Source organism: Antechinus flavipes, chromosome 2 (assembly GCF_016432865.1).
Source record: "Antechinus flavipes isolate AdamAnt ecotype Samford, QLD, Australia chromosome 2, AdamAnt_v2, whole genome shotgun sequence".
Classification (NCBI taxonomy): domain Eukaryota; kingdom Metazoa; phylum Chordata; class Mammalia; order Dasyuromorphia; family Dasyuridae; genus Antechinus; species Antechinus flavipes.
In genome coordinates, this window is record NC_067399.1 from 221,437,985 (window position 1) to 221,462,338 (window position 24,354).

Below are 24,354 nucleotides of genomic sequence, written 5' to 3' on the forward strand. Positions count from 1 at the left end.
TTGGCTCTTTTAAGCTAAGGTTTTCAACAGGTCTCAGTTTAATTGAAGCTGCAGCCCATTCAGTGATGAAGGTTAGGTAGCAATTGAGTCAAAGAATCTCATCTTTATTCTAGTCCAAAAAATTCTAAATAAATAACAAAATGAATGAATGAAACCTCAGGGTTTCTGGCCAAAGTAGAAATGATTGCTATTTACATTCAATCTAAGCCTATCAGTATCCAAACAATGACTAAATGGAGCTTGACCTAGGACCTATTGATGGCCAATGAGAATCAGATTGGAAGGAAGGAAGGAAGGAGAAAGGAAGGAGGAAGGAAGGAAAGAAGGAAGAAAAGAAGGAAGGAAGGAAGGGAGGAATTGAGAAAGAAAGAAAGGGAGGGAGAGAGGAAAGAAGGAAGGGAGGAAGGGAGGAAAGTAGGAAAGAAAGGAGGGAGGGAGGAAGGAGTCTGTTTTCCAATTGACCAGATCATTTTTAGTCACAGGAAGTTGTTTGTCCTTCACTCTCAAAGAGGACCATGACATCAGGGAGGTATGATGTGCAAGTGAACTTCATTTATAATTCTGTGATCCTGTGAACAGGGCTGAGTTCCTTAGTAGCTGCTCTAGGGAAAATTTTACTCTATTGTGAATGCCCGATCCAGAGGTTCCTGGGAAGGGGACTGGAGAGATGGGATGGACTAGCACCATCCTGAGATGAGAAACAAAGGCCTGTTTTACTTTTAGCCAGTGGTTTTATTCTTGCCTAATCACTTGCTATATCTTGCCACAATTGCATGGAAGGAATCACTGTGTGACCAATAATAATTCAGAAATGCATGAGAAGGCATTATCCAGTGCAAAATAAAGTTATAAAAAACAGAAAAATATTATACACAACAGCTACAAAAATGTAAAAGGAAGGAACAACAAAAATAAAACAATTGCAATTAAATGCGATAAAATTATAATGACCATGTTTCTCTAACCCTCCCACCTTGAGTTCTTTTCTGTGCTCTAGAGTCCTGCTTTGACCTAAAACTCAAGCTCCTACCACTGAGATTCTTGTTTTCTGGTTAATTAGCATTCATTTTATATTGTGTGTGGTTCTCAAACTTTGGGTCTGGATCCAAACTCATCATAAAGTTGCCTCCATCTCATATTCCATTTATGTACTCAGCCCCTCCCCCCATTTCCAATATGTCAGTTGTACCATCTCTCCAATCATTATTTTCTCCAACCTTTCTATCTAAAACATTCATCCTCAACCACTACTCCTCTGTATATGTTGATTTCCCCTATTAGAATATAACCTCCTTGAGGAAAGGGATTATTTTGCTTACTTATATCCATATATAATTACAATATAAAAATATATTTCACTTGGTACCTGGTATATAATAAATGCTTAATATATTTTTTCATTGATTTATGAGAAAGTACTTTTTCCTCCCTGCCCCTCCATTTTTTCAGAAGTAGTGAACTGTAGAAATGGAATGTTTAACAATCACATAAGATTTTTCTATATATGTTGGTTAGTTTTGCTGAATTTTCCCCTTCCTTATTATAATGAATTACTCTTGGAGAGTGTGAGGAAGAAGGGATACACTGAGAAATATGGATAATGTAAAGATTAAAGATATTAAGTTTATTTGTTTTCATGGAAAACAAGAAAAAAACCACTGATCTGTGATCACTTTAGGCCAGGTTCTCACTTTTCTTATGTTATGGACCCTTCCTTTATCAGCCTGGAAAAATCTGTGGATCCCTTTTCAAATAATGTTTAAATGCATAAAATGAAATACATAGTATTGCAATTATATTGAAGTGCAGTTATTGACATTTTAAAAAATTCACAGACCTTAGCTTAAAAGCCCTTGCATTAGATGGGGTCTCCAGTAGTTCAAATCAAAACCTATTCATGCCTATCCATTGTGAGAAATTTGCTGCAAAGATAAAAATGACTCAGGAGTATACGAACTAAGTTGGTTTATTTATAGTTCTTGTAAGAAACTCGAGATTGTCTAACAAGCAATGGACTTCACATAAACCATCTCATCCAACAACAATCCTTGGGAAGATCCTCCTTAGGAGATATGAGACTGAGCCTTTTATTTCCTATCCCAAAGTACAAAGTCCATCTTGCAAACCTCATTGGCTGAGGATGATAAAATTAACAGTTTTCTTGGTCTCTCCATTGCATATTCCTCTTTAACATATTTCTCCTTTCCTCACCATACAGCCCAGGTTCAAAAATAAGGGGAAACTCCTCCTTTGGAGAGAAGTTAATATTAATTAGCTCATTAAGCATGGGCACATAGGGCTTGCAATTATTTTTCACCCACTTCTTTTTTTTTGTTTAATCTTTATAGTTTATGAGTTCAGTGCTCAATATCATTATCTTGGTTTGTAGAACTACGACAACTAAACTAAGACAACTGACATGCTCTTAAGTCTTTGTCCTCATATGGAAATGCTATTCTATAGATTGCTCACATCCATCCTATGTGACTGTTGTTCTCATTTACTCCTCGACTGCCCAAAAAGAGTATACCTAATATACCTGGGAACTCCCTTGCCTTCTTTTGACAAAAAAGGTCTTCATCAAATGATCAGCCTGTGCTTTATTTTTCTATCATACACTTTGGTGATACAGCTTGATTTTGTTTCTTCTTCATAGTTTCCTATTTGTCATATGTTGTAACCTGTTCACCCCCTCTCCATCTCCCTCTAAATGGTGTAAATTTCATTTAATGACATTTCTTTAGTGACTTATTTTCACTGATTTCAGTGACTTACAGTCATGGAATAGTGCTAATAGAATATTCATCACAAAATATTATTATTTAACCTAGGGAATGACAAAAAAAATAGTGGTAATGATAGCTGGCATTTTCATTGAGCCTTTAAGATTTGCAGTGGATTTCACATAAATGATCTTATTTGATCTACTCAGTATCCTGGTAAAATGTATATTATTACCTCCGTTTTATAGACGAGGATACAGAGGCCTGAAGAGTAAAGTCAATTTGCTCTGTTCAAAGTGGGCAGAGCCAGTAATCAAACTCAAGTCTCCTGATTCTTTAAGTATAATAGAAAGAATCGTAGATTAAGAAGAGACTTGGGTTAAAGTTCCTGCCTTTAATTAGCTAAGTGAAATTAAATAAGTCACTCTCTGGCCCTTGGTTTCCTCAACTTTAAAATGAAAGGATTAGATACGATGATCTCAAGAATCCATTCCATATCTGATAATATATGGATCGATGCTAAAGAAATCCTTATTCATCTCACAAAATGCATTTTCCTTATAAAGCTAGCAGAAATTCTATTTCTTTTCATGATATCTGCCCCAGATGTCTAGGAACACCTTCTATTCCCACTCTACCCCCTCATTAATCCCATGTGATTTAGATGGAGTGATGGTACGGGAGAATATGAATACACTGAAACTTGACATTTATTCAGGACCAATCTGATCTTCCATCTCCCTGCCAGGACCTGGGAGAGACACTCATTGGGCCAGGATCACCTTGCTCTCCATTCCCTCCGCCAAGACCTGGACTAGATGCTTTCTTTGGGCCATTAATAGATCGGCACAAAGTTTGCCCAAGTATAGCTTAGTTCAAAGCACTACTAAATGAGTACAGAAAGCATATATCCGCTTCTTTGCTTCCTCCATAGTCTTTTTTGATACTGCTCTGACATTCTATTTCCATGCTGATATTTTATATCCTAGTCAAAATGGCCCACTGTTCCTTCAACTTCACATTTGGCCTTTCCCCTATGGTCATTCCCCTAAGACAAACCCTATGTCTAGTTTTCCTTAAAGTTCCTAATCTTCCTTTAGGTTCTTCTCAGATGCTGCTTCCTCTATAAAACTCTCCCAGTCCCTTCCAGTTGTTAGTTCTTTCCCCATTTTTAAATTTCATTTTGCTTACTTATGCAATACATTCTGTGAAAGGCATCATAATGTAGTACAGAGGGTATGGAGTCAGGAAGACCCAAATTCAAATTCAGGAGTCTCTGGAGAAATCACTTATCCTCTGTGAGTTTCAGGGATTTTACCAAGATATTAAACTACAGTTAGGCTGAGAACATATTGGTGGAGGGAGTTCCCAAACCAGTTTTTTTCTCCCAATAGAAAGTAAGCTCCTCAAAGATAAAGAATGTTGTCTTAGAATTCCCAGAACCTAGGACTTTATCTTGCAACTGGAATGAGCCTAATAATTATTTGTTCATATAGGATTATAGATTTAGATATAAGGGACCTTAGAAATCATTTACTCCAACTCTCTCTTTATATCAATGAGGAAATGAGGCACAGAAATGTTAAATTACGTGGCCAGGATCACCCAGTAAGTAAGAGAACTAGGATTTAATGGTCTTCTGATTCCCAATCCAGTACTTTTTAACCCACCCCATGTTTGTTAAAATAACTCCAACAGTTATATTGAACTGAATTGAATTGAGTTGAATTGAAATGAAGTGATCTAAATTCTTCCTACATCCTATCTGAACACCAGCTTCCCATCAATAATATGGAACAACAATGATGTAGGTTATTGTCAAGGAAATTTACCATTCCTGGGTAAAAAACACTATGTGGTTCAATTCAATAGATATATCAACCAACCAATATATTTAAGATTCTTTTCTAGAAGGGGCAGCTAGGTGATGCAATGGACAAAGCACCAATTTACTAGTGGGATGACCTGGGCAAATCACTTAACTTTGATTGCCTCAAAATTTTAAAAATGAAAAAGAAGACGACAGACAGCTCTTTACTGGACAAGACTCGTATAGAAATATATTTGCATGACTTCTCACATGTGTAATTGATAAATCAATTGATATATTTTTCAATGAGAGGGGAGGAATGAGAAGAATAAGAAGAATTTGGATCTCAAAATTTTGAAAAATGAACATTAGGAGTAAATACATAAGTAATATATTGGGGACAGGGAGACTTTTTTGCTGAGAGACGACTAAGGCATATTCTCTGTCCTTGAAGGACTTACAGTTTCCCTGCACGGTAGAGTTAAAAATGATGTTTGTGGTTGGAATCCTCCATTCCCATAGGAATCATACTTTATCTTTAGTTGCTAGTTCCCCTGAATATCTGATACATTAGTTATCAACCAAAGAAGGCTAATTCAAATTACCCCAAGGGATCTGAAGTGGGTGAAGAACTCATTAGTTTATTCCCAGAGGGGAAATCAGAGACATCATTGGAATAGAATTAGCCTGGCAAAGATGTAGCATAAAGCCATTCAAACTTTAATGTTGAAAAGGTGCATATAAAATTAATATGTCAGAAGGAATGCTCGAAACAGTAAAATGGCACAGACTTTTTATTATAACAGAGAACCTCTCTAACATATGTTTCTTGGAAATCGATGACAGAGCCATTCAAATGGTGTAACATGTGGTATGGTGAATTAGGGTTGGTTCATTCCAGGGGGACAGTTTAAGATATTTTTTTCTAACTGGGAGTAAGTACAAGGAAAGACCAACAGTCTATCTGATATTGTGGCGGTTTCTAGCCCTGTTTTGCAGAAACTGCACTAAATATTCTCTAAATTCTTGACCAGTTATGAGATAGATCATGGGATTATTGGATTTGAAGGAAGAAGAGGCATTGGAGAAGGTTTTATGCATAGAATGAAGAGGCTAGATAGGGGCAGATAGGCAGGATTCTTTGATCCTAATCATATCTATTTAAAAATTTTTTATTTTGGCTTTTTTGTTTTGTTTGGGTTTTAGGTTTGGGTTTGTTTTTTGGTGGTGGTGGTGGTATAATGATCTCTCCATGACTATCTCTAATTGAATACTCCTTTGAAATTAAAAAAAAAAAGGAATTAAGAAATACCAGCTTATATAGGCAGCATCTGACAGTGTAGGCAACTTTCTATACTCACATTTCAATCTTTTAAGAAATGAGAGGTATACTTCATCATCATTTTGCTAGATCAAGGTTGCTTATTATAATTAATCAGTCTGACTACTTATTTATGCTATTTTTTTCATCATTGAAATAATTATGTATACTGTTCAGGAGTTATTTCTGTTTTGCCCTGTATCTGGTCATACAAGTCTCCCCATGCTTCTCCACATTCCTTATATCCATAGACCTTATGGCATAATACTAATGAAATACATTCATATACTACAGTTTTTGTTTAGCCATTACCTCCTCAGTTAGAACCTGCTTTGTTTCCAATTCTTTGCTACTATAAAAAAATTAATCATCTTGCTGCTTGTAGGATAAAATATAAATTTTAATTTAAAGTCCCTGCAAAACCTGACCTCATCTTACCATTCCATTCTTATGCCATTTTTATCATTCTTATTAGATTTTACTTCCCTTTCTACATTAAGATCCAGCTAAATTGGCTTTCTTTCTGCTTTTCACAATCGGTACTCCATTTCTCTTCCTGGAGCCTTTGCAGTGGTCACAACATATACCTGGAATGCATTCTGTCCTTTCCATTTCATTGGATTTCTCTCTCTTCCTTTAAAATGCAATTCAGTAACCATCTTCTGGATGAAGCTTTTCCTAAAACCCTCAGATTCTAGTGCCTTCCCTCCCAAATGACTTTGCATTTTTTATACATTTATATGAAGCATCTAGGTGGCTCAGTAACTAGAACCCTGGGTGTGGGGTCAGCAAAACCTGTCTTCAAATATGATGGAGAGACACTTGCAAACTCTGTGATCCTGAGCCCTGGGCCTGTAGTTCAAGTGTGACCCCAGATTCTTACTAGCAAGTCACTGAATCCTGTTTACCTTAATTCACAGGAGAAGGATAGGCCAAACTACTCCAGTGTCCTTGCCAAAAAAACCCAATGGACTGTATGGTCTATGGCAAAGCTTTTTAAACTGTGGATCATAACCCCATATGGGGTCATGTAACTAAGCATGAGGGCTTACAAAAAATTTGGCAACAATAAAAGGTATCAGATATTCCAACAAGATTTAATACTTTATGTAAAAATAAGCACATTCATCTCATTAGTGTGCAAATTTGCTTTCATCTTTAATAAATGGTAAAATTATATGTGTTCCAAAGAATTGTTTTAAAAAATTTATTTATGAATTATTATCAGTTTGATTTGTACTTTATTTACCTATTTTATATACTTATATACCTAGGGTCACATAAAAATTTCTATGGCAAAAAGTCATGAATGGAAAAAGTTTAGGAAGTTCTGGTTGATGAGCTCAGGAAGAGTCAGACATGCAATGTAGTCAATGACTAAATAATGACAATATGTGTGTGTACATGAATACATATTACCTTCTTTATACATATATGCACATGTATGTGTATGTGTATGTATATATATATATATATTCATACACACATATTAGAATATAAACATTCTTTGTATTTATCTCCATTATCTAGTAGGCACTTGATAAATACTTGTTGATGGACTAGTTGATTGATTATAGAACTTACCTTCTTCCTTTGACTTCCTTGAGGCATGTAAATCAGTAACTCAAAGTACTAGCTCAAAAGGTAGAAATTTAATGAGATTCGTAATTCCTCAGACGAAGAAATTGAAACTATTTATAGACATATGAAAATATGCTCCAACTCATTATTAATCAGAGAAATGCAAATTAAGACAACTCTGAGATACCACTACACACCTGTCAGATTGGCTAGAGTGACAGGGAAAGATAATGCGGAATGTTGGAGGGGATGTGGGAAAACAGGGACACTGATACATTGTTGGTGGAATTGTGAACACATCCAGCCATTCTGGAGAGCTATTTGGAACTATGCTCAAAAAGTTATCAAACTGTGCATACCTTTTGATCCAGCAGCATTTCTACTGGGCTTATACCCCAAAGAGATACTAAAGAAGGGAAAGGGACCTGTATGTGCAAGAATGTTTGTGGCAGCCCTGTTTGTAGTGGCTAGAAGCTGGAAAATGAGTGGATGCCCGTCAATTGGAGAATGGCTGGGTAAATTGTGGTATATGAACGTTATGGAATATTATTGTTCTGTAAGGAATGACCAGCAGGATGAATACAGAGAGGCTTGGAGAGACTTACATGAACTGATGCTAAGTGAAATGAGCAGAACCAGGAGATCATTATATACCTCAACAACGATACTGTTTGAGGATATATTCTGATGGAAGTGGATCTCTTCGATAAAGAGCTAATTCAGTTTCAATTGATCAAAGATGGGCAGAAGCAGCTACACCCAAAGAAAGAACACTGGGAGATGAATATAAACTGCTTGCATTTTTGTTTTTGTTCCCGGATTATTTATACTTTCTGAATTCAATTCTCCCTGTGCAACAAGAGAACTGTTTGGTTCTGCAAACATATATTGTATCTAGGATATACTGCAACCTGTTCAACATGTAAAGGACTGCTTGCCATCTGGGGGAGGGGGTGGAGTGAGGGAGGGGAAAAATCGGAACAGAAGTGAATGCAAGGGATAATGTTGTAAAAAATTACCCTGGCATGCGTTCTATCAATAAAAAGTTATTTAAAAAAAAAAAAAAGAGAGAGATTCATAGTTCCTTCCATGGGTCAGTTTCACATTCCATATACCCCTCATCTCATCTTGTACTTGTTGCTTCTGCCCCACTCTCCATCTCCTTTCTATCTCCAGAGGACAGAATTCCCTTTTTCTGTCACCTTTCTTCTGTATGTTTTATCTTCCCTTATGAGAATCCTTGAAAATAAGGACTTTCTAAAAAAGTGTATTCCCAATGGCTTTAGAACTGTGCTTGACACATGGTAAATGCTTCGTGATTTTTTTTTTTTTATTCACTTACAATTCTACAAAGTGTTTTACATGATGGTATGACAGCTCTATTATTTTGGCTATCTTCCTACAGCCCCTCTAACATTCATCAGTTCTGTTTTTTGTTTTGTTTTGTTTTGTTTTTAATTATCATCTTCAATATTCTGAGGAAACGAGGAAAAAGTTTGGGACTGGTTTAACCTGTGTATTTTTGATTAGTGATTTGGAGCTTATTTTTTTCCATATAATTGGTGATAATTTGAAGTTCTTTTTTTGAAAATTGTTTATTTTATATCCTTTGACTATTTGTAATTCTAAAACCGCTTTCTCCCTAAGCATTCTTTTCCATGTCTTAACCCTAGCTCCAATTCAATTAACTGAAGATCAGAAAAGTTAGGGAATTTTAGCCATATTTACTGAAATTCTTCATACATTCTACCATCCATTGGCCCACTTGTTATTTCTCACATATACCATTTCCCATGCCCATACCTTTGAACTAGCTGGATGCTTTCTCTAGAATCTCTTTCCTCACTTCTGCTTCTTAGAATCCCCATCGTCCTTAAAGATGTAGCTCAAATGCCATCTCTTATGTGATGGCTCTCTCCTCCTTAAGTACCTACTAAACACTGGAGAAAATACAAAGAATACGGACATTATAATATGCATTGTGCATATATACATACATGTATAAAGAAGGTAATATAAGAGTGCACTTGTACACACAAAGATTGTTGTTGTTTAATCTTTGAGCCATCTCTGATTCTACCTGAATCTGTAGATCAGAGCTTCTTAAACATTTTCCACTCATGACTCCTTTTCATCCGAGAAATTTTTATGCAACCATAGGTATATGTGTATATAAAATAGGTATATAAAATATACTTATATAATGTAAAATATAACAAACACCTACTGATAATAAATCATAAAGAAATTTTATTTTAAATAATTCTTTGTACTACATATTATTTTTGCCATTTATTAAAGATGAAAGCAAATTTGCTCAAATTTGATTAACTTCTTCCTCCTTCCCTCCCTCCCTCCTTCTTATTCTTCTCTCTCTCTCTCTCCCCCACACACACACTTTGTTCTCCCCCTCAGAAATATATATATTTACAAATTATATATATATATATATAAATGTAAATATATATGTATATTTGTAAATATACTTACATAATATACATACATACAATAAATTATTTAGTATTTACTTAACTCTGTACCTTCCTTTGCAGATTGTTATTCAATCAGTAAATATCTGTTAAATGCCTACTATTTAATAAGTTCTGTGCTAAGTGCTAAAGAAAGGTAAAAGTCCCTGCCTTCAAGGAGTTTGCTATATAATAGGAGAAGCTGCATGAAAAGAACCACATACAGGCAGCTAGTTGGTGGAGTTGATAGAGCACCAGTCCTGAAGTCAGGAGAACCCGAGTTCAAATCTGACCTCAGACACTTAACACTTCCTAGCTGTATGACCCTGGATAAGTCATTTAACTCCAATTACCTCAGCAAAAAAGAAAGAAAGAAAGAAAGAACCATGTAAAAACAAGTTGGATTAAGGATAAATGGATGATGACTGATGGGAGGGAAGGGGACTAGCATTAAGGGGGAACTTGAAAGTGGGATCCTGTAGAATGTAAAATCCTTGTCTAAAGACAAGGAAACAAAAAGGTAGAGATAAGGAAAAAAAACCTCTCCAGGCTTGAATGCCCAGAACTGGTTGACAGAACTTGTTCAATGCCTAGAATTTGTTCAGGAAACAGTAAAGAGGTTAGTATCCATCCCTGTATCAAAGTATATATGGATTGGTGAAAGAAGGTAAAGGAAGACTGAAAAAGTGGGAGCAAGGGGAGAAGAAGTTGTGAAAAATTATGGAAAGCTTCATGAGTCTTGATATCATATCTCTTAAAATCAAGAACCATCCTTCCAGCACTAGTGCTTAGAAAGTTTGGTACATAGTAGGCATTAAGTGCTCATTTAGCAACTAAACTGCGGATTTAGACTAGTAAAAAACAAAAACAAAAAAACAACCAAAACAAACCAAAAAATTCCATGAAAATCCACCTAGTCAAATCCTTTTCATCTATAGAATAAGAAATTGAGACCCAAACTGATTTCCTAAGTTCAGGAAGTTGGAGAGTTAAAGCTATAATCCAAATCTTCCATCTATAAAACTAGGTCTTTCCTCTGCATGACTGCTATCCCAGTAGCATAGGATCTTTCTTAATGTTTGTTTCCTCTTTCATGATTTCTCCAATTCTGTATTTTTCTTGTTTGTTTGTTTATTTGTTATCTTCCCCATTGGTCCATGGCTTCCTTAAGGGCAAGGGCCGACTTTTGCCTTCCTTTGAATCCCCAGCATTTAGCACAGTGCTTTAATAAATGTTTTGTTTGTGGGTTTTTTGTTTTTTTTTTTTTTTTTTTTGCTTGACTTGGTAGATCCCGAATCCTTAAATTCCAGAAGTAATTAGTTCCTGTTAGATCTAATATTCTGGACACATCCTAGAACTCAACTCTCACCATTTTTCTCCCTAGGTTCTTTCCTTCTCCTCAATACATCTGAAAATACCAAACATACCATTCTGAGTCCTTGGATGAGGAGCAACAGTGAGCACTGCACAATGGAAGTGTCAGTGTACAGGGACCTCCAAACCTCTGGGAGATACATGGCCCAACTCCTCCCCCACAATGAAGCTAGGAGAGAGATCCTGCTGGTTCCAAATCCAGAGATACCTGGGTAAGTCTGACCTTTCATTTAAGCCATTTTTAAGCTATCTTTTGTCATAAGTTATCAGGGTACCTAAGTATATTCCAAATATTACAATGATCTTTTAATGGAGAGGGTCCAGATTGGCCCATTACTGCTGACACCCTTTGGGGGTCCCTACAGCTTTGAGCAAGGGTAAGGGCCCGGTGTCCTTTTAACTTCACTGGCTGATTGCCTTTCCAAGATCCAAGAACTTATTGTTTGAGTGGACAATTAATAGTTGGGTATTTAAGATTATTGACCCAAAACCAGATAGAGCCAGGAAGAAAAGAGATGGCCAGAAGGTTTGAAAGAGAAATTAAAGTGACTTATGACATTGGAAACTGGACTTTCACAAGGAAAGCCTCAGCAGGGGGAAAGAACTGAGAAACATCTAAGCATGGATAAAATGAGTATCCAGAAAGCTCCTACAAGACTCAGGGGTAAGAAACTAATCTGGAAGTCACACTATTAGGGCTGAAGTATCATCTTCAAGTATTCTCTTAGGCACTGCAGATATTCTTATGGAGTATTATCGGAGACCAAAGGATCCAGAAACACTCCGGTTATGTACAAGGCCCACTTCTGCTAAATCTCTGAACTTGCTTACATATTAAGTCCTCAGAGGCTTTGGCTTGAAGGGTAAAGTACAGAGAGCAATGGAAAACAAGCTTGAGTCAGAACAAAGGAGACTTCTCCCAGTTGCTTTATCCTTCCCATCGGTATACATAATGGTTAGATAATTGGCCCTATATTTTAAGAGTGCAAAAAATTCTGTTGCCTTTTGCAATTACAATGGAGCCAGTGTGCAAACTGAGGGTCAAATGCAATTTGCCTCATTCTGGGATACGACCTGAAAGATAGTTATAACAAATTTCCCCTACTTAATTAGCTAGTACAGAAACTAGCAGGATAGTTGTATGGACTCCTCTTACTGCTCTCTCTATATAACTTACTTCACCAGGTGTCATGCTAGCAGGCTTGGCTAAATGAGAGACTCTGATTGTAAAAACGGATGCATCTACACTCATTTCTGCTCCTATGGTCTGATGACTTTGGAAGACGTGGCTGCTCTGAAGTAGGGCCAGAGATTCTGCAATGGTTTTGGGGTAGTCAAAATTTCTAGCTTTGCTCTTGAAAACACAATGCAAATAGTAAGTTGGTTGGTAGATAGATAGATAAAATGAATAGATGGATGGATGGATGGATAGGATGGATGGATGGATAGGTAGGTAGATAGGTAGATAGGTAGATAGGTAGATAGATATATAGATAGGTGATGGATGGATGAATAGATGGATAAATAAATAAAAATAAATAATGGAGTGGACTGAATTGAATTGAATTGGAAATGGAACCTTCTACTATTAGAGTAGATATTTATAAATATCTTTAAAATCTCTTTTTGGGTGACTTCTATTATTTTCTGATATGGTACAGAGATAAAATGTGATTGTTCAGCTCTGAAAGAAGCATATCTGACCCATTTTGTAATTTCATGGGCCTCAAACCCTTTTGAACTTTGAATGTTTTGCTGGGCTTGCAGACAATCTTCCATCAGAAATGAAATTATGGTACCTTTTTCTCCAAATATATATATATGTATATTTATAATTGTATGTATATATATTCTCTCTCTCTCTCTGTATATATATGTGTGTGTGTGTGTGTGTGTGTATATGCAGAACTCTCTAATGTATACACACATATTTATACATATATATGTGTATGTGTGTGTATATGTGTATATATATGTATGCAGTTCTCAATGCTCTAGGCAGAGAGACTTTTCCAGGTGACTGGAAATCACTTTACAGCCAAGAGCTTCTTCTATGAGCAGGGGAAGCCAAACATGCCTCAGCTTTTGGTGGCCTACTGTTTCACCAGAGCAATTACATGGATTTGTGTTTTCTTCCAGCGCAGCTGCTGCTTCCCATATGGAGTCCAGTTTGCAAGGGATTGCATTTGTAGAAGTGGGATAGATAAGGTAGCCAAAGACTTTAGAATATGATTCAAGTCTGAAGGGCTTTTATTGAGTTTTAAACTTAATATTCTCATTTTCCTTTTCATGACTAACCAGTGTCCTTCTCTCCAAATGAGCTTTGGAAAGTTTGGTATTGGTATATGCAGAATGTGTTAACAGTATGGGTAAGAGAGGGCTTATCAGCTCAGGGGACAACTTATGTGTGGATGGCCATGAAATTGGGAGAGATCTGGGGACAAAAGAAAGGTGCCAATTGGCAGTGACATCTGTTTTCTCTAAGTTGACAGCCCATATGCTAGTCCTCTAAGGCTTCAGAAAATATTCCTGTTAGGTATAAGACTTCAATTAAATTCTGGACCAGTTATAGACCAGAATGCATAAGAATTCATTTATTTAAAAAGTCTCCAAGAAATAATGTAAGGGTCAGAGCAGAGAGAAAATCGAATGCTCAAAGAGTCCTGCCAACAAGTGAAGTGCAAAGAATTTAGTTTGCCCAATTTCTCATACCAAAAGGGTCTTATTGAAAAACTGATCTAGAAAGGATTGGGAGCTTCTTTCAGTGTCCTGTTGAAGTCAAAGATCCATGGGTGCACAGTGATGAAAAATCATGCCAGACTTGTGTTCCTTTGTACTGGGCCATACCTCTGACTTTATTGGAAGAATATTCCCAGTGTAGAAATTCTTCCTTTCTTCTAATGTGGGTTGGCAGCTCATTTTAAATTTATAGTCTTTGAGAATCTCCTGGGACATGGACAAGTTATAAATGCCTGGGCCATAATTATAGATATAGCCCGTTTATAAGATGCTGGATTTAGAATTGGAGAGACTTTTTTTTTATCTGGCCCAGCACCTTCCCAATGAGGAACTGAGACCCAGAGAGACTGACCAAAGTCATTTACATGTATTTCAAAATCACATCTTGAACTCATGTTTTTTTGGGCTCAGAAACTGACAGAAGAAAGCAGAAGTTCTGTTCTTGGTGCCTCAAAGGGCATAGTTAATAGTTGAATCTACTAATCTATGCTGTCTCTCTAAAATAATACTATATAAATATCAGCCATTATCAGCTACTATGTAGTCTGGTAGGATACTTGAGAATAGAGACTTTGACATTTTTTGTCTTTTCTTCTCTAGTACTAGCACATTAATAAATCCCTATAAAAAAACTGGAACAAATATGTGGCACATACAGCCACTTAGAATGATAATTCATACTGATAATTTAGAATATTGAGGTTTATATTAGAGTGATTTTCATTCTTATCTCATTTGTTTCTCACAAGAAGTTATGGAGAGAATACAGTGCCTCCTATATTTCCTAGCTGTGTGCACCTGGCTAAATCATTTACATACTCTCTGCCTCAGTTTCCTCATCTGTAAATGGTAACCATAATAGTTTCTAGTACTCAGGGTTGTTGTGCAGATCAAATGACAGCTTCTGTGAAATGATTTGGAAAACTTAAAGCACTATATAAAGGTATTATTGTCATCAGTAATATTGAGGTAGATTTTATAGGTTTTATTACTGCCCTTTGTTACTAAGGTTTAGTGAACTAAATTGACTTGTTTACTTATTAGCTAATGTCTGAGGTAGGATTTTAACTTGGAACTTTCCTTATTTCCTAATCTTTTGCTTTTTATCCTATGCTTTCTTTTGCTATCAATGCTGGCACAGCAACCCTAGGCAAAACAATGTCTTCCTGCTGAAGACACGATACTGAAAACAGCTTTTATGAATGTTACAAGGGTATTGGGGCCTAGTCCTGCTTCTACCAGGTTTCACCCTCTCTGCAGGGCATCTCAGGAACAGAAAGATCTCTTCTTGGAGTTTTCCCTTTTAGTTTAGTGAAAAACTAAAAGCAACTCCAAAAAGCCAAATTAAAAGGTTAGTTTTGTGGGCTTGGCAGAACTATCTTACCCACCTTAGGCACAGATCAATACATGGTGAGATGGGAAGGTGGCAAGCTGAAGGGGTAATCAATAGTCCACTGCAGTATTTGGGAGAATTGTCCCTGAGTGCCTCTTGGAAAATTTGCAAGGGCAGAAATCTCCCAGAGCAAACAAAGGCATTTGCCTAACACGTCTCTTATCTGAAAAATACAGAAGCTCTTGTCTATGCTCATGGGCTCTATCCACGGGATGTGTGTCCCTGGACATGTGCCCATGTTGCATGCTTGCCATCTTAACATTATCCTACTTCTCAGGTCATTTAAGCTTAGAGTCCTGAGATAGCCAAAGTTCCAACTTCCTTATTTTAATGTCATGGTACTTAGAACCTAAAGAGTAGAGGTAAATAGCTCATCAGTAGATGGGGAGGTCTCAGTTCTACTTGTCTGACCTAACACCATACCAATAACAAGGGGAGGAGTATGATTTTGAAGCAAGATCCTTCAATACCTGCTACCTTAGATAAGTCATGGCTTTGGGAGGCTGTCTAAAATATAGGCCGGGGTAAGCATCAAATACTTCCTAAAACTCAGTCCTATGTCCTAGTGATTGAAGTTCTGTTCTTCTCAATGCATCAAAAGGCACAGCCAAGTAATAATGACAGTGATTATTACAAATCTTGCTGGCTTCCTCTCATAATAAAAGAGTGATTAGAGATTGCTTTTTGGAAAAAAAAAACAGTCTGTGTTTGTCGTAATAAAGTGCAGGAAGGTATAATAATAAATAATAAGCTGTAGAAGCTTGAGTCAGAGGAGTGGGTCGAGGAATTATAATTTGGGCAATACGTAGTCCGCAGGAAACCGGGAAGTCGTGAGCTACTGGTGAGCCACTGGTGAGCCACGCAGATTAGTCCGTGATGTTAGTCACAGCATCCTGCTTGGAAGCGGCTGCAACAGAGTCACTGCAGCTGCCTCCCTTCCTGGCTCTAGGAAGACAGAAGAGTCTGCGTGAAACCCGATGGATTTCAAAGCACAATTGATCATCTCTGCCAAAGTTGCTTGGTTTTAGTGGTAGCCTTGAAGGGACAGAGAAAATGAAATGCCAGACTTGGTCACCCATTCATCTGGCCAGAATGACCACAAGAGCCAAGGAGTGTAAAATCAAGCACCAGAGTGTGGGCAAAACAGACTCATTGAAATTCACTGATCCCGGACTTGTCAGTAATGCTTCAGGTCTTAAGAGCTCGGGAGAAGTTTTCTTGGGCTAAGTGTTCCATCACACACTTTTGTTTTAATGAATCAAAGCTCTCCAGTAGCCCAGACTTTATTAAGCATGACCTGTATACCACAATGGGTGGATGTGAAAATCAGCTCCTGGAGAGTTAGATGCTGCCCATCCTTTGAACTACTGAAGCTAAAAAAAGGCTTCATGGATTCTAAATACTTTGATAGATCAATGGATACTTGATTTCATCAAAAGAGATCGTCCCTCCTCTGTGCAAGTTGCAACCATCCTCATTACCTTTTTATTCTACTCACTGCAAATCAACAAGCCGTGCATTTATTTTTCAGCAAATACTACACATCAGACAATTTCCTAAGTGCTAGAAATGAAAATGCAACCAAGATGAGACAGACCCTGCCCTCAAGGAGTTTATTTTCTTTTTCAATCTATTACTCATGCAACCCCCATTTTTGGAGATCTTCAAACAGAGATTGGATGACTATCTTTCAGATGTGTAAATGGCTAACTAAGGATCCTCTTTACTCACCAATTCTGGGATTCTAATGTTATTTGATGTAATTATTTTTAATTAAATGTATTTTATTCTGAGCTTAAGAAATAAAGCAAGCATTTCATAACAGAAAATAGAAAAAAGATAATTATGCATAAAATTGTAAATTTATTGTGTACAACTTACCATTATTCCTTTAAAAATATAATAAAGTTTTCACATAACCTTTTTTCTTCCATAACCGACCTTCCTCTATCCTCGAGATAACTATCATGAAGTAGAAATGTGTGTGTGTGTGTGTGTGTGTGTGTATGTAAAACCATTCTGTACATACTTCTATTTATCAGGTCTCCTTAATTTTTGCTTATATTTTTCTATAAACCTATCATAGAGGATCTACCAGAAAGGGACTAGAAGACTTCCTCTTGGGCTTTAATATTTCCTGGAGGTCCATCTTAAGTTGTCCATCTGTTAACCTTGTTTGCAGTATAGGACCAAACTTTCTCCTTTCCTGATCCTATGTCTTTGAAAATGTTTATTATACCACTCCTTTGGTATACAAGTCAGTATTAGTAGGATGCAGAAGTTTACATGAATGAATCAGTGTTTGAATCAATCAACATAAAAAAATTTGTTAAATGTTAAAGGCAGGGGTCCTCAAACTACTAGGACGTTTATTCCCCTCACCCAGGGCTATAAAGTTTCTTTATTTAAAGGCCCACCAAAAAAAGGTTTTTGTTTTTACTATAGTCCGGCCCTCCAACAGTCTGAGGGACAGTGAACTTGGCCCCCTATTTAAAAAGTTTGAGGACTCCTGTCAGCTAGAGGTTCTAGGTGGTGCATTGGGCCAGAAATCAGGAGTTCAAATCAATCAGGAAGTAACAAATTATTTTGATGATTACTACTTTGTAATATAGTGATCTGGTATTGCTCTGACACCTCCCTTGATATTCTTGACCTTTTGTTCTTCCAGATTAATTTTGTCATTTTTTTTCCAGCTCTATCAAATTATGTTTGATAGTTTGATTGGTATAGCACTTAGTAAATTAATCTATGTAGAATTGTCATTTTTATTATGTTGACTCAGCTTGCCAATGAACAATTAATATTATGCATGTAGATTTTTTAAAAGGAAGAAAGTCCCTGCTCTCACAGAGTTCATATTCTAACTCGGGGAGACATCATATAAAAGACTAGTAAGTTATAAGCCTATTGGAAAGACCCAAAAGGCTTAAGGGTTCCCTGCTGTGATCCAAGGATCCTTAGGTAACAAGGCCCAAGGATTCTTATGGTGTATCATGTGAAATAATGCTCAGTTGTCTGGAAGACAAAGAAACAGGTATGACCCTAAAGTTTAGGAGAACCCTAGAATGCAGTGGCAGGGTAGATCATAAAGGCCCAGCAGTTTTCTACCTTAGCACAAAACTCACTCAACCAGCATCAGTCATGTCAATGTATTCCTACTCAACTGTCTTGTTACCTTCTATGAGCCTTATTTTCAACAGATATTAAGTGGAAATAATGCTATTTGTACTAACTAATAGGATTATTGTAAAGAAAGCACTCTGTAAAGCTTTGAAACCATCTATAAGTGAGCTATTATTACTTCAAAGAAGCAACAGAGATCTCATTTACTCCTCACATCAGGCAAGGATAAAGTCAATGCTCTCTTTTTTTAATTAAATGTTTTATTGAAAATTTAATATTGGACATCAATACAAACACCTAAGCTTGTTTAGTGACCATTAAAGTTAAATTAATTTCAGTGACTAAAACTGCATAACTCGTTTTGTTTTTCCCATGTTTATCATTCCACTATTTTATCTGCTCTCGCTGTCCTGCTTTCCAGTAGAAGCATTCTTTTATTGGATAGATAGATAGATAGATAGACAGACAGACAGATAGATGGACAGACAGATAGATGGATAGAGTTTGGCAAAACAAATTGATATGTTGCTCATATCTAGGAATGCAGCTGTGGTTTTGTCTCACTGGTCCTTCTCTCCGTCAGGGGATAGAAGATGTGCTTTTTCCTCAGTCTTCTAAGTCACGATTGGGAAGGTCCACTTTGTCCCAGAGGTAGGCAGAAGTGCTGAAAAATATCTTGAGCTTCACTATACTGAGAACAGAGGGAACAATATGATATATGTTATATAACATAACATACAACAATGCAATAACCTAAATACTTTGGTATTCAAACCTACAGTGGAACTTCTCCAGTGCAGTAAAATAGAAAAGCATCAGATACAGATGTAACGATGATCATAGGAAAGAATATTTTTCACATTGACACTATTCCTAATAGTGAAGTAGCCAAAGCTACTTAATTCAATAAATAAAAATCCAAAAGCACTTATTAAATTGTTATTACCAAATTCAATTCAGTAAGCATTTATCAAATGCCCAATAGGTGTCAAGTACTGTTCTAGGCACAGTAAATTGAAAGAAAATAAAAATTAAATATTTCCTACCCTTGAGAAGCTGATTTTCTACTGGGAAGATGCAGCATATATATAAATAATGTATTGTCTGTGTGTTTGTGTGCATGTGATAATGTGTATATTATATACACTGCGTAATATATACATTATACAAGATAATACATATATAATATATGCATTGACCAAGATAATGTATACATTATATATGCAGCTTATAATATCTACATTATATAAGATAATGTGTATATAATACATACACTGACCAGGATAATGCATATATTATATATGTAACCTATAACGTCTACATTATTCAAGGTGATACTATACCTAACATATACATTGTAGATGTGATGTATAGCATATACATTATACAAATACAATATATAACATAAATATATGTATACAAATGCAATAATAATATAAATATATGTTTATAAGTATACAATATATGTATACAAATACAATATTTAATATAAAAATAATATATGTATACAAATTTTGTTCCTCAAAGAGGAACAAAACAATATCACTATGAGGGAGTCAAATATTATATAAAATATATACAGAAACAACAAGATTATGTGATGAGTAACTCTAATGTACTTTACTCTTTTCAACAATCAGGCGATTCAGCCCCATTCCAATAGACTTGTGATAGAGAGAGCCATCTGCACGGAGAGAGAAGACTATAGGGATTGAATGTAGATCACAACATAATATTTTCTCCTTTTTTTGTTGTTTACTTGCTATTTTACTCATTTTTTTCCTTTTTGATTTTCTTTTTCTTGTGCTACATGATAAATGTGGAAATATGTTTAGAAGAATTGCACACATCCTTAGGTAGCAAGGCCCAAGGATCCTTGCGGTGTATCATGTGAAATAATGCTCAGTAGTGTAGAAGGCAAAGATACAGGTATGACCCTAAAGTTTAGGAGAACCCTAGAATGCAGTGTCAAGGTAGATAATAAAGACATGGCAGTTTCCCACCTTAGTGCAAAACTCACTCAATCATGTCAATATATTCCTACTCAACTGTCCTATTACTTTATAGACTTGATGTTTAGAGGAGGAGAAAGGAAAAGGAAGGAAGGGGAAAATTTTGGAACACAAGGGTTTACAAGGGCGAATGTTGAAAAATTATCTTTACATGTATTTTGAAAATAAAAAGGTTTTATTAAAATATATGCAAAATTCTTACGTTAGTGTAGGAACCTAACAACTGGAGACTTCAATGACATAACATTCTGTGGCAAGATAAAAACATGGCTAAAATACACTTCAAATATTTAATTCAAATAGGGGGTTAAGGAAGGTAAAGTAATACAAATCTGAACATGTTGAATGCCTGAAACAATGAAGGGGGGAAAGCATTGACTCTGGAGCCAGAGGACCTGGGTTCAAATTTTGCCTTTCATGTTGGCTACCTGGATGATCTTGACAAACCATCACATTTTCCTACTTCTCAAGGAATGCAAAAGGAGGAAGCTGAATTAGATGGCCTCAGAGGTTCCCTTTAACTCAAGGACTCTAAATAGGACAAAGGACCTGGAATTAGGGAAAAGAGAAAATCTAACTAGTGAAGAGGAGTCAGGGAAGGCTCAAGGAAGTAGAAGACTCTGAGTGGGAATGAGTGGAGTGGGTAGAATTCAAATCAATGTTGATGTAGTAAGAATGAAGGAGTTTGGTGATTGAACCAGCTTCCATGCTCGATTTTCTGTTATCTTGGACATGTCATTGAGTTTTTTAAAATGGGAATTTTGGCTGCCTCTTCTAGGAGAACACTTTTAGTCACACTTAGCTTGGGTTCCATGTCTGTCTGCATACCCTTTCAGGATATTGTTTCCAACTGTTTATGCAGGAAGTGTTTTAGAGAATAGAATCAAATAGACCTGAATTGAAATTCCACCTTTGACACTTGCAAGTTTTGTGACCATGAGCAAGTCTAAACTTCTCTGAACCTTGTATTCTTCATCTGTAAAATAGGAATACTAATATAACTCAAAATGTATATATGTGATGAAGATGATCAGGGCAATCTGTGTTCTGTTGGATTGACTCCTGTTTGGTAGATTCTCCTTGTTGCAGGACTTGCACCTTCTTGAGATAACTAAACAACCCTCACCAACAATGGCCAAATAGAATGATCTGTACCATTTCAACAAAGCTTACATCATTGTGTTTACCACAAAAAAAGGCTACAAACTTATGACAGGTTCCATGGGAAGTGCCTCAGACCAGCAGATTAGGGAGTTCCACTGATCTTCACTACCAAGCAAAAAACATGAAGGTTATATAAATATCAGTTGTTATTTTGTACAGACCTCAGGATTATTGCAGATCTGTTCCAGAAAGGAATAGAGTTTAAAAAGAAAAGGAGTTGCAAATATCTTTCCTGCCTGTACTAATTAATGAGAAATCTGAACATAATCTTAAAGAACCTTAATTTCCAGGATAAATAGATGTGGATGGACCATGATATCCAAATTCATCTGAACCATGTGAATAGGATCATGTTGAGTTTGAGATGTACTTTACAGACGAAAAAACTGAACCTGCCCAAATTTCCAAAGTGGCTGAATTGGAATGCTTAGAAATGTTTCTCTAAGATTAAGGCCTGTTTAGAAAAGGAACCATTGAAATGCTATTGGATTTTTCCCACCTCGGGATATATTGAACTTTTAATGTCAATAATCTTGCAGTTAGATAGCAATCCTCGCCAGCATGAGGAAATCAGTTACCCCTGCCATTTGGCATCCTTAGCCAAAATTCTCCATTGAATTTACTTGTACAGCAAATGGAAATCATGATAATGAAGGGGATCATTTATTAAAACTGACATATGTGAATACTGGCAACACCATGATTTAACTGCAAGATGAGTTTTTCCTGACTTTCAAAGTCATTCACAGGGACAACTATTCTCTTTTTTCCCCCCGAGTTATTTTGAATAACATACTAATAGTTACACAGTAAAAGCTTTTATGTTGAGCACAATTTTTATTAAAAGGAGGGCTGTAATAATGATTTTTTTAAAAAATGTAATATTCCCCAATCTCCATTACCCATAGAGTGTTGTATCAGATGGAATCTTAGAAATCATGTAATCCAATCCCCTTATTTTATAGTTGAGGGAATTAAAGGTCAGAGAGTTTAAACAACCTACACAAAATTACACAGTACACTAACAGCAAAGCTGGATTAATCTGACATTTTAAAGCATTTCAATGTTGTTGTTAATAATAAATAAATGCTGAAATTTATATAACATTTGAATGTTCATCTTCATCATCATCACCAGCATTTAGATGGCACTTTAAAACTCACAAAGCAATACCTGGGAGGTAAATGTTATTATTATCCTTATTTTACAGATAAGGAGACTGAGGCAGACAGGAGTTAATGACTTGCTTAGGGTCAGTTAATTAAGTGTCTGAAGCTATATTTGAATTCAAGCCTTCCTGATTCCAGGTTCAATATTGTATCTACTGCAATCTCTAGCTGCTTGAAAAGTCTTACAAAACACATTGCATTAATTAATTAACTCTTGAGCCTCCTAACAGCCCTGGGCAGGGAAGGTATTAAAAGGAATATTATTCCCATTTCTACCTCAAAAACTGGGGATTAGAAAAGGAACCACTGAAATGCTATTGGATTTTCCCCCCTTAGGGTATATTGTAGTTTAATGTCAATAATCCTGCAATTAGATAGCAACCCTAGCCAGTATCACAGTGTCAAAATGAGAATGGAACACAGGTTTTCTCACTATCTACTATTCTGCACTGTTCCTAGCTGTTTTGTATGCCTTTTTCTATCCCAATGATCTTGTGCATTCTAACACATCGCTTCCCTTTGTTTGAATTATTTGACATCTGAATGCAATCCCAAGACATGAGACTATCCCAAAAACCCAGGCCCTGAGGTTTAAAGATTCAAATTTAATAAAGAAATATTAATTCCATATCCATGAAGACTAGAGTGGAAAGAATGCCTGAGGTTCATGTCTTGGCTCTAAGAGATCCTAGCTGTGTTTTTTTGGGAAGATCACTGCACCTCTGTGCCTCAGTTTCCTCTCCAAAAACTGGGGAATTAGAAGTTTGTTGTGAGGAAATTACTTGGTGAAAGGCACATAGAAACATGAATTAGGGGTTGTCAGCCTTTCTTTCCAGCCACAGAGTCAATGGACAATCCCACCTATGGCCAGGAAGAGGCTGTCAGGCTGCACCTGAACTGTGAAGGTTGTTACTAAACACAAAAGACAATTCCTTTCCTGGCAGCTACAACTTTTACTCACGATTGCCTTCGCTGACAGATGTCAAGGAATATAAATGAAAGAACCATCAGCCTCTGCCAGTTTTGACCTTAGAGACTTGACAGCTGAAGGCTCGGTATTCTTTCTTCCTTCCTTTTATTTTTTTTCCTTCTCTGCATTTTCTTTGCTATTTGTTGATACTTTACTCTAAGATGTCCCAGATTGTTGGCTAATTGGCAAAGGGACATCTTGCACCTGTATTTCCTTTGCCTTGGAAGATGGGGCTTCCCATTGAACTTCATAATCATCAGTGTCATATACATAGGGTTGTAAAGATGCATTTAATATATGGAATTTTTCATCTATATTTAGTCACCAAGCTGCACTGTTCTACTAGAATAATAATAATGAAATAATAACAACACTAATAATGAAGATAGAACAATTTAGCTTCCAAACCACTCTAGTAGAAAAGAAAGTACTGCGTGTCTTTGTTAGGTAAATCACCCATTCTCCATCTGCTTTCTCAGTATGTGCTATATTATCACACTGTCTTA

At 36.3% G+C, this 24,354-nt stretch overlaps 1 protein-coding gene across 1 annotated transcript in view; it reads left to right on the forward strand.

The window, feature by feature from the left end:
• ALK (ALK receptor tyrosine kinase) overlaps positions 1 to 24,354 on the forward strand; it is a 1,046,930-nt gene that overhangs the window by 510,999 nt on the left and 511,577 nt on the right. Inside the window, exon 4 of the mRNA XM_051976205.1 lies at positions 11,288 to 11,489. Coding sequence (XP_051832165.1) covers positions 11,288 to 11,489 — 202 coding nt within the window. The remainder of the gene's footprint in view (positions 1 to 11,287; positions 11,490 to 24,354) is intronic.